General features: G+C 38.8%; 1 protein-coding gene across 3 annotated transcripts; it reads left to right on the plus strand.

Annotated features, from left to right (window-relative positions):
* Positions 1–473: 473 nt before the first annotated feature.
* casp7 (caspase 7, apoptosis-related cysteine peptidase) lies at positions 474–10,676 on the plus strand. Of its 3 annotated transcripts, none has more exons than XM_031751900.2 (7): positions 474–602; positions 987–1,108; positions 4,557–4,708; positions 4,799–4,927; positions 6,910–7,085; positions 7,344–7,482; positions 7,634–10,676. In XM_031751900.2, the coding sequence occupies exons 1-7, from the start codon at positions 474–476 to the stop codon at positions 7,858–7,860; spliced, it is 1,074 nt and encodes a 357-aa protein (XP_031607760.2). In that variant the 3' UTR covers positions 7,861–10,676. The 3 variants fall into 3 exon arrangements, with proteins under 3 accessions (XP_031607760.2, XP_031607762.2, XP_031607761.2); XM_031751902.2 differs by having other exon boundaries at positions 4,560–4,708; XM_031751901.2 differs by having other exon boundaries at positions 990–1,108.
* Positions 10,677–16,327: the final 5,651 nt, after the last annotated feature.

Below are 16,327 nucleotides of genomic sequence, written 5' to 3' on the forward strand. Positions count from 1 at the left end.
CGGCGAGGTATTGAATAAGATTTTCTTTAAACTTTATTTTCTTTTGCCTGGGTGGCAGCTCTACGCTTCCGTAGGGACTAAGAGACAGAAAAAATATATAAGAAACAAACTGCATTTGTAATTTAGGGCAACATTAAACAAATGAATATACATACCTGGCATAGATTATTCGATTTATGCTGTATTTTTATGTCTTAATTCACCGGCCAGCACAGAAAAAAGTTTTAATTTACGTTTGTGAATATAAATTTGATCAATATACTTCAGGTAAATGCTGTCACGAACATTTCTGCTCCAGAGCAACTAAAGCCTTTCCCATTTGGGAGAGAAAAAGATAAACTTTCATAAATTAATCTTGCTCTTACTGCATCCTTTATTATTATTGTTAATATTATTATTATTATTATTATTATTATTTGCACATAACTAGTCGTTTTACTCCTTGCAGAAAACATGTGTGCCAAGTGTGCAGGATGGAGGGACGCAGTGCTGTGACGCAGTTACGCAGTCGCGAAAAGTCAAACCGTACTTTCTCTTTCTTTCACAAGGAAGAAGGGGCAGAAACTCAGAAGGAGACACTTTGGAGAACGAAAATAAGTCAGGTAACTTTAGTGCTACAGCGAAGTTCACGTAACACACTACGATTCAGCTTAAGTTCACTCCTATATATCAATCTCTTTAATCATACTTAAAGAAAATGAAAAGTTTATTTATGTATTTTTAGCTAAGTCGCTTTTTTGCTACATGCTAACCAGACATGAAGCTAACAAGTCAAGTTGAATGCCTCAAAGTGTCAAAGTGTTAATAAAAGCAGTCTAAATTTAGCTCGCTGTCCGTTTTCAAACAGTTGAGGTGGGACTGAACACGGTTAAGGAAGTGAGGCAAACTTGTCTCAAAATAACGCCAACGTCTGGTTAGTTTACACCTAATGTACGGAAAGCAGTAGGTTAAGTAAACCATAACGTTATGTTCGATTTGTGTACTAGAAGAAGATGGCTGGATACGCCGGTGAACCCTCTGAACTTGGAGAGGGTGGGGGAGATGGGCCGGTGACAGACGAAACAGACGCCAAGCCTGACCGCAAAGGGAGATTTCTGCTATTTGGGAGGTGACTTCCTTTTTATTGTTTCTAAACATGAAAACCAGTAAACATTCGAGCGAAAAAAAGGTCATAAGTTTGGGCCCTAAAAATAAACTCAATATAACTCAAATAATTTACGTACTGTAATAATATAGGTTTTAAGCGGTGGGTTTCGCTTTTATTATTATTCCCTCACTCATTTACAAGGTCTGTGTTCATTTACTGTGGTTGTATCAAGATAAGGTACATGTACTGGACTTTGTTAGGTACACCATACTAGTACTGGATTGGACCTTTTCTTTCCCTTCAGAAGTGCTTAAGTTATGGAAAGGTGCTTGAAACATCCCTCAGAGATTTTGGTCCATATTGACATGACAGCATCACACAGCTGTGTAGGAGATTTGTTGGCTGCACATCCATGGTGGGACTCTCACTCTCTGCCGCATCCCAAAGGTGGACTGAGATCTTGGGGATCATCTCAAGTTCAAGAAACCAGTTTGAAATTATCTGGATTTGTGACACAGCACGTAATTGTGCTGCAAGAAGCCGTCAGGAGGTTATTATACTGCAAGCATAAAGGGATGGTTAACATCCCTCAGATAGGCTGTAGTGTTGAAGCAATGTTAAAGCTCGTGAGTCTGTGTGAAGGTGACAGATGCTCTTCTACTTAAATTGATTGTTACGAATGTTATCAGCTTGACGGAGTCTGGCTGACCTCATCTAACCTCACTGGATAGTTTCTCTTTTTTTGGACCTTCCTCTCTAAACCCCAGAGACGGTTGTGTGGCAAGATCTCAGTAGAATAGTAGTTGAAATACTCGGACTATCCCATCTGCTACCAGTAACCATGCCACATTTAGTCGCTTAAGTCACCTTTCTTCCCCGTTCTGATGCTCAGTTTGAACTTTAGCAGATCATCTTGACCATGTCTGAGTTGCACTGAGTTGCTGCCATGTGATTGGTTAATTAGATGTTTGCAATAACAAGCAATTGAGCGGTGAAGTGAGTGTGTAGTTTTTAAATCATCCTATCATCTGTAGCATAATCTATGTCTGTTTTAATTTGCTTATATTTTTCTGGTGATATTTGTCACCTGTTACGATTTGTTTGTGTTGGATGTGCAAACTTTCTTTTTTATTTCTTGGTTCTTCCACATCTGTTTATGTCCCACAGATCTTACAGTACACACACATCATAACACATAAACATAGCAAGCAAGCTAGCACTTTGCATAAAATTCAAATGAAGGTTTTTACAGAAAACAAAACTCTATTTCTGACTGCTTCAGTATTCCTGTAGATACTATTATAATTGGTTTGCAAGTAATTTGTGGCTTGTCTTTTCATTTCATTGGTAGTCTTCTGTTGAAATTTGCTTTATTATTCTCTAATTTAGAAAAGAAATAAAACCCAGAGACTATTGATTTAAATTACTCAGACATGTATTTGCTCATTTTCTCAAGTAAAACTATTGTGGTGATAAACCACTTCCACATAGGTTTTATGTCCACAACCACACAGTTATTTTTGGACTTCTCACACTGAGAAGAGACCACACACAGCCGAGCACTCTCAGTAAGATCCTGGATTCAGTATCTGAAGGTGACTGTGGTTTCACAGCTAATCAAAACCTAAAAAAGTAGACTGTAAAAATACCCTTGATTTTACACAGCGACCTGGTTTTGAATAGCCCAATTAAGGCAGTGGGTCACAGAACATGAAATCAATCTTAAGTCTAATTCAGGGACAGGGGTCAGTCCTCAAGTGGCTTCTCAAAATTAGACCATAGCTGAGGCCAAAATCATTCAAAATGTCCATTCATTATATTATAGAGTGCGGGCCTTTTAACAGTATGCAGTTTGTTTTGTAAACTGATCACTGACACAAAGAACTGTTTATTCCAGTCTCACTCACAAGGTGGCACTCTGGACCTTTTTAATGGAGAAGTATAAAGTACGGCAGCTGTGTTTTCCCTCAGACACTGGTAATCAAGCAAAAAGGCTCTGCGCTCCGTCTTGAATTTAGATTCTTACCCAAAAATACCAAGATAGCAAGCAATAGAAGATGTAAAAAATACTATATTAAGGAATTATTAAGGAAATTCACATTCATTTATTAATTATTTGTGGTGTGATTTGGTGTTCATCAAAGGAATATTTTCTTGGAAATCAGTTTTTTAGGGTTTTTTTTTTTTTTTATTCGTACCAGTTTTTATTTATTTACTTATTTATTTAGTTGCCTTTTTGTCACAAGTATAGATAACAAGTATGAAAATCCATACAGGTGGATTCTGTACCTGTCAGCAGAGGAGCTACTTGTTGCCCTGTCTGACCTCACCAGGGAGAGCGAGGCACAGGGGCCATGTGTGAATAGGCCTTTAGAAAGCACTGGTGTGATGGCGAGGTTGCTGACTCAGGGGCCTCACAGTGCGCCGCCCCTGTCCTCAGCACCTGCTAGCCCAGTCAGGTCTCCATCCAGAACAGAGAGCATGTCAGTATCCTAGCACACAGCCAAAAATTAAGCTTCCAGGTCTGGAGAAACTAGTTTTTTTTTTGTGGGGGAACAAAAGACACAAGACAAAACCAACGCATTTCAGATGCAGAGTGGCGTAGCGCTTAATGACGAACCCAGGTAAGACAGATGCAACGGCCTCCTATTCCTCTCGACTGTCCTCCTGCTGCACCTGCAATGCCCAGGGTCGCAGCTCTTTGCGCAGCCTCGTGCAGTTGTTTGGTACAGTTTGTTGGCACAATTTGGAAGTGGGAGGGGGCTGGAAAAAGTTCTGGATCACATGTTTTTTTTGTTTTTTTTCTAATATGGCTGGGCAGCCTGTGAGTGAGCACGCAAGACTGTTGGTACACATTGCTGTGCATTGTTCCCGTGCTTGAGTAAGCTGTTGACTAGGCTCTTCTGGAAAAAGCCTGGATTTTGTGAGTCCCTAATGGGTCACTATTGGCTAAGCTATCTGGATGGATCTTGTAAAGAATGGAAATATGACAGGTGTGTGAGAATTACCACTCGTGGAGGATTGCTTCTTGCTCAGTATAGATTGCTGTTTTTATGATTTTTTTTTTTTTTTCCCCAATTATCTGCGCTAAGCCAAAATGTTCTAGTTTCTCCTTAAATCTTCCTTTGGATTTCTGCAACCAACTTTGGCCGTGACTTTAATGCCTTATTTGGAAATGTATGTACCTTTTGGTTTCTAAGTAAGTGGTTCAGTGTGTTTTCAGTTTAATGTGTGTTATTTGTTTTGAAAAATTTACTTAAAGATCATTCATTTGTAGTATTTTTTTGTATTTAAATAGACATCTCACCTGCAGGAATTTTTAGCTGAGATAAAATTTGATATTATGTTTCTTTTCTAATTTCATGGCAGTAAATTAATTTGAAGGCTTTTCATAGGTCAGTAAACTTAAAAACTGTTGTAACCATGCAATATAATTTAACTGCCTTTTTTAATTGTCTTTGTATAAAAGCAGGAAGAATAAGGATGGCCAGACGCGGGAGCAGGAATACTCTTCTGAAAGCCATTACAGAATTGTTTCACCAACATTCAAGTATAAGATGAGCCACCGGCGAGTGGGGAAGTGCATCATCATCAATAACAAAAACTTTGATGAAAAGACAGGTATAGCAAACCTTACTCAAACGTATGAATTTAGTTTGGCTCAGGGTTATTGCATATTGAGTTTGTAATGTAAGCGTTCTTTCTTGACAGGGATGAATGTACGCAATGGCACGGATCGAGACGCAGGCGAGCTTTACAAGTGCTTCAAGAACCTGGGCTTTGATGTCATTCTTTACAACGATCAGACATGTGAGAAGATGGAGTGTCTTCTCCGAGAGGGTAAGTCATGTCATGCTGATACCGAGACTTTTTTTTTTGTTTGTTTGTTTTTTTACATTTTTCTTTTTGTTGTGATGGTGTTTCATATTTAATATTTAGATCAAATGTAAGCACAGATTGTCTTTTGTAAGCCACTGTAGTTGACGGAACGGTTAGCAGCACAAAGTGTATTATTTCTGATATGCATATAGTTACATACTAGTAATCCGGTGCCTTATAATGTGTAAAACAGGGAGGCCTTTGGTCATATACACCCTCTTTGATCTTTTGTGGGCCCGACCAGTGAAACTTCCTTCTCTGTCATTGTACAGATATTTAACTACACATTTAGTCAATTAGATATTTTAATATTAGAAAAATAAGCACAAGTTCAACATTACGTCTAAGTTTTTCAACATGATAAAGAAATGCTGCTTTGGTGCATGAAGGAAATGTTTCAGTATGAGTCTTTGCACTTAAATTGTAAGAAGCAAATGTGTAAAATGACAGAAATCTATCATTTAATTACTTAGGTGTAATATGAATGGTGATAGAGACCTGTAAAATTGTGAAAATACAGTAAAAAGTACAAAACTTAAGCTCTCCTTCACATTTTTCAAAGCCATCCAGTAGGGTTGTTCAATATAATGATATTGAAGGTATCGTTTCATATTACGGTATCGTTCGTTTTGTGGTGTCGCAAAATAAACTGTTTACGGCAATATTTTTTCATCGTTTCGATGGTCACTGTAGTGGCTTTATTAATTTCTTAAAGTCTCTTTCTCTTATATTTAAAATAACCACACTACGGACAGACAAGCGACTGTTTTTACACGTTGTCATTAGCAACAATGCTGGTAAACCCAGCGTGTGGCTCCACCGCCCTTTGTTTATTTTCCACATAAACCTTTCACAATAAAGCTGAAGATCCTGTTGAGTTTTTTCAAAATAATCTGAAATGATGACAAACAGAAGGACCATTCAAAACAAATCAAGGACTTTATTTCTAATTGAGGGGCTACCTCTGTAACATGGACATGGTTTGGTTATGAAAAGTCTGACACAGACCAGAAATCTGTGCTATGCAAATTATACATGAAACCAGTCCCCACCTCAGACTCAAACGCAGCAAACCTCTTCAACCACCTATGCAAGAATCACATTAAAGAGTGTGGAGAGAGTTTAAGAATGAAAAGCAAAAAAGAGCCATCAGGTTCTCAAAATAAACCTTAGACTTAAAGGTTAGAACAGGCTTTTCCCAGCAGCACGCCGTGTAATAAATACTCACAAAGACAATGGCAGCCATTACAACTAATGTCTAAAAATGTATAGTTTCATGCATTAGTCAAAGCACTCAACTCCAGGAACACGTGACCCAGCTGAAAACACTTCACACAAGTTGAGTTGCCCGAGATTCACAGAATTTACAGAAAATGTAAATATTTTTGTGATATATATCGTTGTTGAGATGATAAATGTCTTATATCGGGGTGTGAGATTTTAGTCATATCACACAGCCCTACCATCCAGTGGCCTGGGTTAAAGTCTTCCTTGGTCCGATTCTGCCTTATTTTAGATATCCCTGTAAAATAACAACATGTGCAAGTTTCAATTAATAATTCTTGTTTCTTAAAAACCACCACTGGTATAAAAGTAACACATCCTACTACTAAATTTAGCCAAATGTGTTTCTAATCAAAGTAACTGGAAGTCCGGTAACCAGGTTTTATGATCATAAGACTATATGAACCTCTCAGGTCAGTGATGCTGATAAATTTCTTCTTATAATAAAGTGCTCACTGGCATATTTCATATTTTGATGGGCTGCATTATAAATCATTCTTTATCAGTTAAATATATAACTTAGCTGAAATCTCAAATTCACGCTAAATAAACTTCAGACGTAACTATTAGGGACTGACTTTAATCATTAATCTAGAGAGGTTTAACAAGGCCTGAGTCGAGCTAGGAGTTCAGTGTTTGTTTGTTTGTGTGTGGTTCAGCCTCGGAAGAAGACCACAGTGACAGCTCGTGTTTCGCCTGCATCCTGCTGAGCCACGGCGAGGAAGGCATGATCTACGGCACAGACGGAGCCATGCCCATCAAAACGATGACCTCGCTGTTCAGGGGGGACAAGTGCAAAAGCTTAGTGGGAAAGCCAAAACTCTTCTTCATCCAGGTGTGCATGATTCATACTTGATTGTGTGACTGAAGTCTTTTATTGTAACAATAGCAGTGTTGGGTTATAGATTTGTGTGATCTTTTATTTGTTACTTTTCACCCAAATGGGCAGTTTGAACAGTTCTTTGCTGTGGAAATAGGTGAATTTGGCTTATCTCAGCTTTTAAAAACAGTTAATTTTGAATTGCTTCACCAGGTCATCGATGAGAAAGCTACTCAGGATCACAATGAAATGTCATTTCATTTACTTCACCAGGCTTGTAGGGGTTCTGAATTTGATGATGGTATACAGACAGATTCAGGTCCACCAAATGATGCCCTGGAGACAGATGCAAATCCAAGACATAAGATCCCGGTGGAGGCTGATTTCCTCTTTGCCTACTCGACTGTGCCGGGTAAATCTGAAATCCCAGTTTAAACAACATGTTTTTCCTTACAGTAAAATACTATTGGTATATATAAGTGGAGAAGCATTTCCTGAAGAGTCTAGTTTGACTGCTTTCTAGTTTCTAGTTTCATTCCTAACTTATGATGATTTTTTTCCAGGATATTACTCATGGAGGAACCCTGGGCGTGGCTCCTGGTTTGTACAGGCGCTCTGCAACGTCCTGAACGAGTTTGGAAAACAGCTGGAGATAATGCAGATCCTGACACGGGTCAATTACATGGTGGCCACCAGCTTTGAGTCCTGGTCTGAAGACCCCCGCTTCAGTGAGAAGAAGCAGATTCCCTGTGTGGTCTCTATGCTGACGAAAGAACTGTATTTCAACTGACTGCCCATCCACCTGACTGTACTGTAATGATGCCACAGTCTGACCGACTGACTAACTAGACTGACTAGACTAGACTGTTTCAGGTACTGATTAAGCGGTCAAAGCATTCAGGGATGATTCAGGCCTGGCAGGACGCTTCACATTTCATGCACATATGACATTTTGCATGTGGACTTGGGGCCGAAAAGCACTACATGAGGAAACAAAAACAAAAACAAAAAACATTACAGTGGCACACGGCGTTCATGTGTTGATAGTGAAACTTCTTCCTCTTCTTCAGGTTCTTCCACTTCTTCAGAATAATGGTGTCACATTTGATCTGATCTTTGTCGACAGGCTTTGTGAAATATCCATGTTATTCTACCAGCCCAGAAAATTTGCTGCCAGGTTTTGTGGGTTTATAGAATCGTCTATACGTCAATCCATTTTCCAGCATTTGCAGTAGATAAGGACTGTACCCTATGAACGCGGGCAAGCAGGGATGGGCAAAAGTTGGCTTTTGGTATTCTGAGACTCTGAGCGGAAAAACATCTTGTCATTTTGATTGATCTAGTATGATTTGAAAAACTCAATTAAGCCCCTTTTAGATTCATTAGGCACTTTATAGAAATCTTCATTAGAAAACTGAAATGAGTGATTACTAGAACTTTGATTGCTGTAGGAGTGTTGAGGGACCTGCCTTCATTACAGACCCTGTGCAATGAATTGCTAAAGAGGAAAAAGCCTTGGAAAATGAATTAGATAATTTTCAGCTACCTGTATTTTAAACTTTCTCCTGTCAATTGTCAGAAAAAATGACAAAAGAAACGACAAACATCCTCTGATCAGAAACACGTCAACCCTCTTGCCAAAGGCTTTGTGTCTTAGCCTTCCTAGCAAGTTTAAGTTGGTAGCAGAAAGCTGGTATCCTCAGGTTCTTTAATGTCCATGAAGTGGGTAAATGTCATGTTAATTTCATATCCGTAGTGGTTAGGAAGATGTGATTGTTTGCTGTGTAGTGATTAGTTCAATGAGGTTTGGGTCAAGTGCATAGGATAGAGTCCGCCCTATTAAAAACAAGGACCATTTTACCACTATTCTCAATGTAATGTTGAAGGCCTCACTTCTTTAAACTCAAATAAGTTCATTTATGCACCATTATGCAGTCCAAAAAACAGTGTAGTAGGTTCCACCAGAGTTAGACATTCTTTTTTAATATTTTTACTAAATAGTGAAAAAAATGCTGTATGATTATAACACTAGATAGACAAAAGACTGTCTAAAGCTGTGTTGTAAATTTGTGAAATATCATAGTCTTAACTTGGACTGGGGCCTTAAGCACAAATGCCAAATCATTTTACTGCATACATTTATGTTCTCTAAATATACACTACACAGTAGTAAATGGCTAACTATCAGTCTCATACCAAATCTCTTTTATTTATCTTTTTTTTTTTTTTTTAAACTGTTGCTTTGCTTTCTTTATGCAATTAAGACATATAATCACCACAAGAGCTCATGACCAAGACACCAAAGATCCTTAAACTTCTCCACTTGGAGTATTAACTCGTCCCAGACCTAAAGTGGGCACTGTATCCTTAAAAAACATGGCCTCTGACTTGGAGGTGCTGATTCTCATTCCCATCACTTCACACTTGACAGGTCGAGTGTGAAGTGATGGGTCGCTCCACGGGTCGCTCTGCGTTCCTGCCCTTAGAGATAGGTGGAGTTGAGGAAGTAGAGCCACTACTTCTTCATATCGCAAGGAACCAGTTGCCCAGGCAAACCCAGGACGCTGAGGAGATTACATCTCTTGGCTGGTTTGGGAACAACTCTGTGTCTCCCAGATGAGCTGGAAGAGGTGGTGGGATGAGGGAAGCCTGGGTTTCTCTGCTTAGACTGCTACTCCTGCAATCTGAACTCGGATAGGCAGCAGAGAATGGCTGGATGGGACAGACAACTTTCTAAATAATTTCCTTAATTAATTAAATAATATTTGTTACAACTTACACAAAGTTTGTTGTCTGCAAATATGGTGTCCCAAAGTGTCTTAATTACAAAGGCAGCTATTACACATCTGAACATACACACTCCACATGTCCACAATTCACAATCTTGCTTTTTCTCCGAGGTTTTTCCATAATTCATATAACTGCATGTCTCAGTACCTTAGGGGGGAAGTTCAGTTGCTTTCATTTCTTTAGCTTTTTATGCTATTTTATTTTTTAATAATTAATATTATTATTTTTTATCAGGATGGCATTCCCCATCCATGTTCATTGTATCCTCAAGTGTTAAATCTTCTCAACACATGGATCTGTGATGAGCGATGTAGTGCCTGACCTCTGCCAAAAGGGGTTTTTGCTCCACTTGTTTTGAAATGGAGTTGAAAAAGGGGGAAAAATGTGTTTGGGGTAAAACTTTATATGCTTTCACGTTTTAAATGCTGTTGTCCTCAGGAATATATTTGAAAAGATTTGGGAAAATGATTGACTGAATTAATGAATTTTTAAAAAATTTTTTGGGGCAATACAATATTTAAATAACTTCAAAATAAAGAAATGCTCATGTAAACAGTTTATTGTATTAAACTTACACAGTTTATAATGTAGTGAAGTCTGTATCATTTGTCTTGCACATCTGTAAACAGACCCCACTGAAAACATTGTTTTATGGTAGGACGGTGCTTACATACACACAAACACATTATGAAATCACTGGGTATTTTTAAATGTTTCCATGTGTTTCACTCAGTGCTCAGTTAAAATTTGGGAGTTGTGCTTGTATCGGTAAAAACTTCCAGGATCAGAATGGATATTAAAGGTTTTTAAAACATTTCTCTCATTGTCATCTTAAAAACATTACATTTTTTTCTCTAAATCGTGTTTGTCAAACCATAAGACCTGCAGACAAGCAGTGGCCTAGCAAAGTGTCTAATCTGGCTCGCTGAATGGCTTTACAAGCTCTGAAAAGTATAGAGGAGGGGCTCATTTTTGGACAATTTTCTGTATTTGCTGCTAGGAAGCAGTGATTTATGTTGTGAGAAAAGTTGTTCACTTTGCTCATTTCAACCAAGCCAAAGATCTGAATCATCTTACTAATAACATCATGCCCATGGCGGCCTATGATTAGATTTTTACCGTAAATCAATCTACGCTGACATGTTTCTTTGAATTATGAAAACAGTTCTTTGTAATAATTGAAAGCGGATATCGTATTTTCTATAAGAAAACTCAGCCTATTTGTTTCTGCTATTTTCAGATTGGTGTGTGTGTTTAGTCCACAAACTAAAATCTGGAATAAACATGAAAATACTGATGGATTAATCATTCAAACATAAAAATAAAATAAAAATTATTTGGACTGTAAATGCCGTAAAACCATACCTGGATAGAAAAACACAGAATGGAACAGTATCAGTCATGGATTGGCCTCCCCAGAGCCTGGATGTGAAAGTTATTGAAGCAGCGTGGGATCATCTTGACAGAATGGAACAAAAGACAGCCAAGACCCTAAGAAGTGTTTGAATGTCCTTCAGGAAATCTGGATAATTATTCCTGAAGAGTACCTAAAGAAATCATGAGAGCATAAGAAAGCTTGCTTTGAGAAAGATGAGGCTTTATTGAAGAATAAAGGTGTTTCAAATATTTTCTCTCAAGCTTATTAGAATTACACAAACTTTCACTTTTCCTTTGCCTATACTTAATTTTACCATGTACAGGGAGTGCAGAATTATTAGGCAAGTTGTATTTTTGAGGAATAATTTTATTATTGAACAACAACCATGTTCTCAATGAACCCAAAAAACTCATTAATATCAAAGCTGAATGTTTTTGGAAGTAGTTTTTAGTTTGTGTTTAGTTTTAGCTATTTTAGGGGGATATCTGTGTGTGCAGGTGACTATTACTGTGCATAATTATTAGGCAACTTAACAAAAAACAAATATATACCCATTTCAATTATTTATTTTACCAGTGAAACCAATATAACATCTCCACATTCACAAATATACATTTCTGACATTCAAAAACAAAACAAAACAAATCAGCGACCAATATAGCCACCTTTCTTTGCAAGGACACTCAAAAGCCTGCCATCCATGGATTCTGTCAGTGTTTTGATCTGTTCACCATCAACATTGCGTGCAGCAGCAACCACAGCCTCCCAGACACTGTTCAGAGAGGTGTACTGTTTTCCCTCCTTGTAAATCTCACATTTGATGATGGACCACAGGTTCTCAATGGGGTTCAGATCAGGTGAACAAGGAGGCCATGTCATTAGTTTTTCTTCTTTTATACCCTTTCTTGCCAGCCACGCTGTGGAGTACTTGGACGCGTGTGATGGAGCATTGTCCTGCATGAAAATCATGTTTTACTTGAAGGATGCAGACTTCTTCCTGTACCACTGCTTGAAGAAGGTGTCTTCCAGAAACTGGCAGTAGGACTGGGAGTTGAGCTTGACTCCATCCTCAACCCGAAAAGGCCCCACAAGCTCATCTTTGATGATACCAGCCCAAACCAGTACTCCACCTCCACCTTGCTGGCGTCTGAGTCGGACTGGAGCTCTCTGCCCTTTACCAATCCAGCCACGGGCCCATCCATCTGGCCCATCAAGACTCACTCTCATTTCATCAGTCCATAAAACCTTAGAAAAATCAGTCTTGAGATATTTCTTGGCCCAGTCTTGACGTTTCAGCTTGTGTGTCTTGTTCAGTGGTGGTCGTCTTTCAGCCTTTCTTACCTTGGCCATGTCTCTGAGTATTGCACACCTTGTGCTTTTGGGCACTCCAGTGATGTTGCAGCTCTGAAATATGGCCAAACTGGTGGCAAGTGGCATCTTGGCAGCTGCACGCTTGACTTTTCTCAGTTCATGGGCAGTTATTTTGCGCCTTGGTTTTTCCACACGCTTCTTGCGACCCTGTTGACTATTTTGAATGAAACGCTTGATTGTTCGATGATCACGCTTCAGAAGCTTTGCAATTTTAAGACTGCTGCATCCCTCTGCAAGATATCTCACTATTTTTGACTTTTCTGAGCCTGTCAAGTCCTTCTTTTGACCCATTTTGCCAAAGGAAAGGAAGTTGCCTAATAATTATGCACACCTGATATAGGGTGTTAATGTCATTAGACCACACCCCTTCTCATTACAGAGATGCACATCACCTAATATGCTTAATTGGTAGTAGGCTTTCGAGCCTATACAGCTTGGAGTAAGACAACATGCATGAAGAGGATGATGTGGACAAAATACTCATTTGCCTAATAATTCTGCACTCCCTGTATGTTTGCATGTTTCAATAATTTGTTGCACTAATTGTTTAATTATTGTTTCAATAATCGTATTACACCACATACTGGATATATATACCAAAGTTTATTTAAGTCTAAAGATATGTAAGCTCTTCTATGATTACAAGTGAATGACTATAAACAACACTGCTCTGTAAATCTAAAATAGAAATGCTTTAAAAACAACTTTAAACAAACTTAGACTTGCTTGTAACCAGGTTTGTGATGCTGTATCAACAAAGTAAGATTAGGCTGCTGATGTGCAAGACATATGTGTCAATTTCTGCTTAGTCCCTGCAGCATTACTTCAGAGAACAGGAGCTGAAAGGATTGCAATTTTTCAGGAACTTCCAGTTTGTGTCGTCATTGTTATGATGAGCTCAAAATGTTTGATATAAGTTGCCAGTAAAGGTCTCAGCACTAGGGATAGGGGAGGAGTCTGTGGACAATCCTTGTTATGTGTTTTTTACATGACTCTGTCACCCTTGGAGGAGATGATCGGCTTGGGGTGGGCAATTTCAGCATCCTGAACTACATGCTGCACTCGTGAAAGACAAAAGTAATCAATACATTGGTATAGAACACTTATCATGTTATCTACCGTACAGCAGTTGTTCCTTTGACAAGGCTCTTACCACACAGTGTGGTAAGACCGACTGACCACAGTATGTGAGAACTCAGGGCTGTATGTCGGACAGGGTCATCTGCAGTATGGGGGCCCACAGGGAAAGGTTCTGGCTCCATTCCTCTTCACCATCTACATTGCAGACTTCTCCAACAACTCCACCCAGTGCTTCCTGCAGAAGTTCTCTGACGACTCTGCAATAGTCGGCCTCATCACTGATGGGGACCACAGGGAGTACTGAGAACTGACCCATGACTTTGTGGACTGGTGCCAGCAGATCAACACTAGAAAGACCAAGGAGCTGGTGGTAGACTTCCTCAGGCACAAACATCCAAGGTATGGACATTGAGGCTGTGGATAGCTACAGGTATCTTAGTGTTCATCTGAACAATAAACTGTACCTGCTACGGAGGCTCAGGTCTTTTGGAGTGAACGGCCCACTCCTAAAGGCCTTCTTTAGCTCTGTGGTGGCCTCAGACATTTTTTACAGTGTGGTTTTCTGGGGCGGCAGCATCTCTGCAGGGGACAGGAAGAGACTGAACAAGCTGATCTGGAGGGCCAGCTCTGTTCTAGGATGCCCTCTGGACCCAGTGGAGGTGGTGAGTGACAGGAGAATGGTGACTAAGCTGTCATCCCTGTTGGACAACTTGTGGTTTGCATCTTATCTGTACTCTAATTTAATAACTATAAAGTACTCTGTTTTGGTAATTATTGTCCATGATGTAAATATGTCAAAATTGTGCGTGTTTCTCTTCTGTGTCCTGTGTCCTGTTCTGTTTGTATATGTGTTTTTTGCTGCTGTTACAACCAAATTTCCCCTTGTGGCACAATTAAGGATTATTCTATTCTATTCTATTCTATTCTATTCTAACATGGTCTCTGCAGAGGACCATACATGTGCAGACAGACACACACACATGTCCCATACACAATTGTAACTGTTTCCCTGTCTCCTTGATGTGCAATGGCACCAAGTGCAATTGTCCCTATGTAACAAAGTATTTTATTCTATTTGTAAAGTATTTTATTCTGTTTGTATAGTACTTAATCTATTGTATGTAGTATTCTTTCTATTCCATGTTATTCTGTTTATCTTATTCTATTATATTGTTTCGCTGTTTTTCTCTTTTTTCTCTTAATTTTTTACTGCTCTTGTACTTTCTGCCGTGACCAAAAATTTCCCACGTGTGAGACTAATAAAGTTTATCTTATCTTATTTCTGGGTAAACTCATAGCTTGCAACATCTTTTCAGTGACAGGATCGTGGGATCTGATGAACAACAATAGACTGATGTAAGACTTAGAAGCTGTTTATTGTTGAAGTCATCCATCTCAATCAGGTCTGGATCAGCTAGTTTCAGTGTCTTAGAAATTCCATTTTCACACAAAAGAAAGAGATTAAAGAAGTAATGAAAAGCTAATGAGGTGCTTTTAATATCTGTCGATCAAAATTTTAACCAGAAGTTTAATCTAAACACTGGATCTTGTGAGTCAACTAAGAATCAGTTTGTCATTCCACTGCACCAGGAAATGCTCCATTTGTTTTCAGTAAGGGAATACAGGATGTGCAGTAAATAAAGTGGGCCAAGATACCGGTAAACTCTAGAACTTGATTTTCAAGTTATTGTCCCCTTTCGGCATTTCACCAAAAATATGTTTGGTATGTTTCGGCACTCTGTTAAAACATTGTACTGTAAGTACCTATTGTATCAAACGTGGATAATATATACCTCACACAAAGAGTTTTTGATGAGTTGTTAGCTCATCAAAGAATGTATGTTAATGATATTTAATGCCAGGGAGAAATATGCATTGAAATTCAATGAGTGAATATTACTTTCCTCAGCAGTGATGTTGACCAGTTTCTAGATCCTCTGTGGCCTTGGGCCATCTACAGTTCACTTTGCATCGTCCTGTTTCTTTTTTATTTGATTGTTTCCTGGTCTAGTCTTTATCTGAAGTTAAAGTGGCCAAGGATTTAACACCTGAGCAGACTACACTGTAAAGAACAAAGGCTTGCGAAGTGTAGTGAAATGTCTTGGATAGAAGTCAAACTGTAGGCAGAGCTTTGTTTTCAGGCATGCCAGGCACCAAATCTGTCACAGTGATAAATGTTTGTGCAAGAAAAGGAGGCCAGTTCAAAAGTTCATAATATAGTGTAACACATTTGTTACACAAACAGCAAAGAAAAGACACTAGAATAAGGGTTTATTTAGTTGTTTATTTATTTTTGGTGTGAGGAAGAAAAAGACTATTAAAGAAAACAATTGGTAAAATGTTTCGCTTGCAAATATTTTTGTATTAATCAAATACCTAATCTAATATTTTTAAAATTATTTTTAATTCTAAGTTTCTAATCTAAGTGCAACTCTCCATGAATTGCACCATTTGCTTTCCCAGTTGACAGCAGGAGGTTAGCTAGCAGGGGCACCTCGCCTTTGGAAGGGTCTCCCAAGGCAATCTGAGGAGCCAAAAGCAAGAATGATTCATAACACCTCTATAAAGACATAAACAACCCAGAAACCTTGCCCATAATAGGGACGCCAGGTCCCTGCCCTGGAACAATACCTGGAAG

The sequence above is a fragment of the Oreochromis aureus genome, linkage group 8, assembly GCF_013358895.1.
Source record: "Oreochromis aureus strain Israel breed Guangdong linkage group 8, ZZ_aureus, whole genome shotgun sequence".
NCBI lineage: Eukaryota > Metazoa > Chordata > Actinopteri > Cichliformes > Cichlidae > Oreochromis > Oreochromis aureus.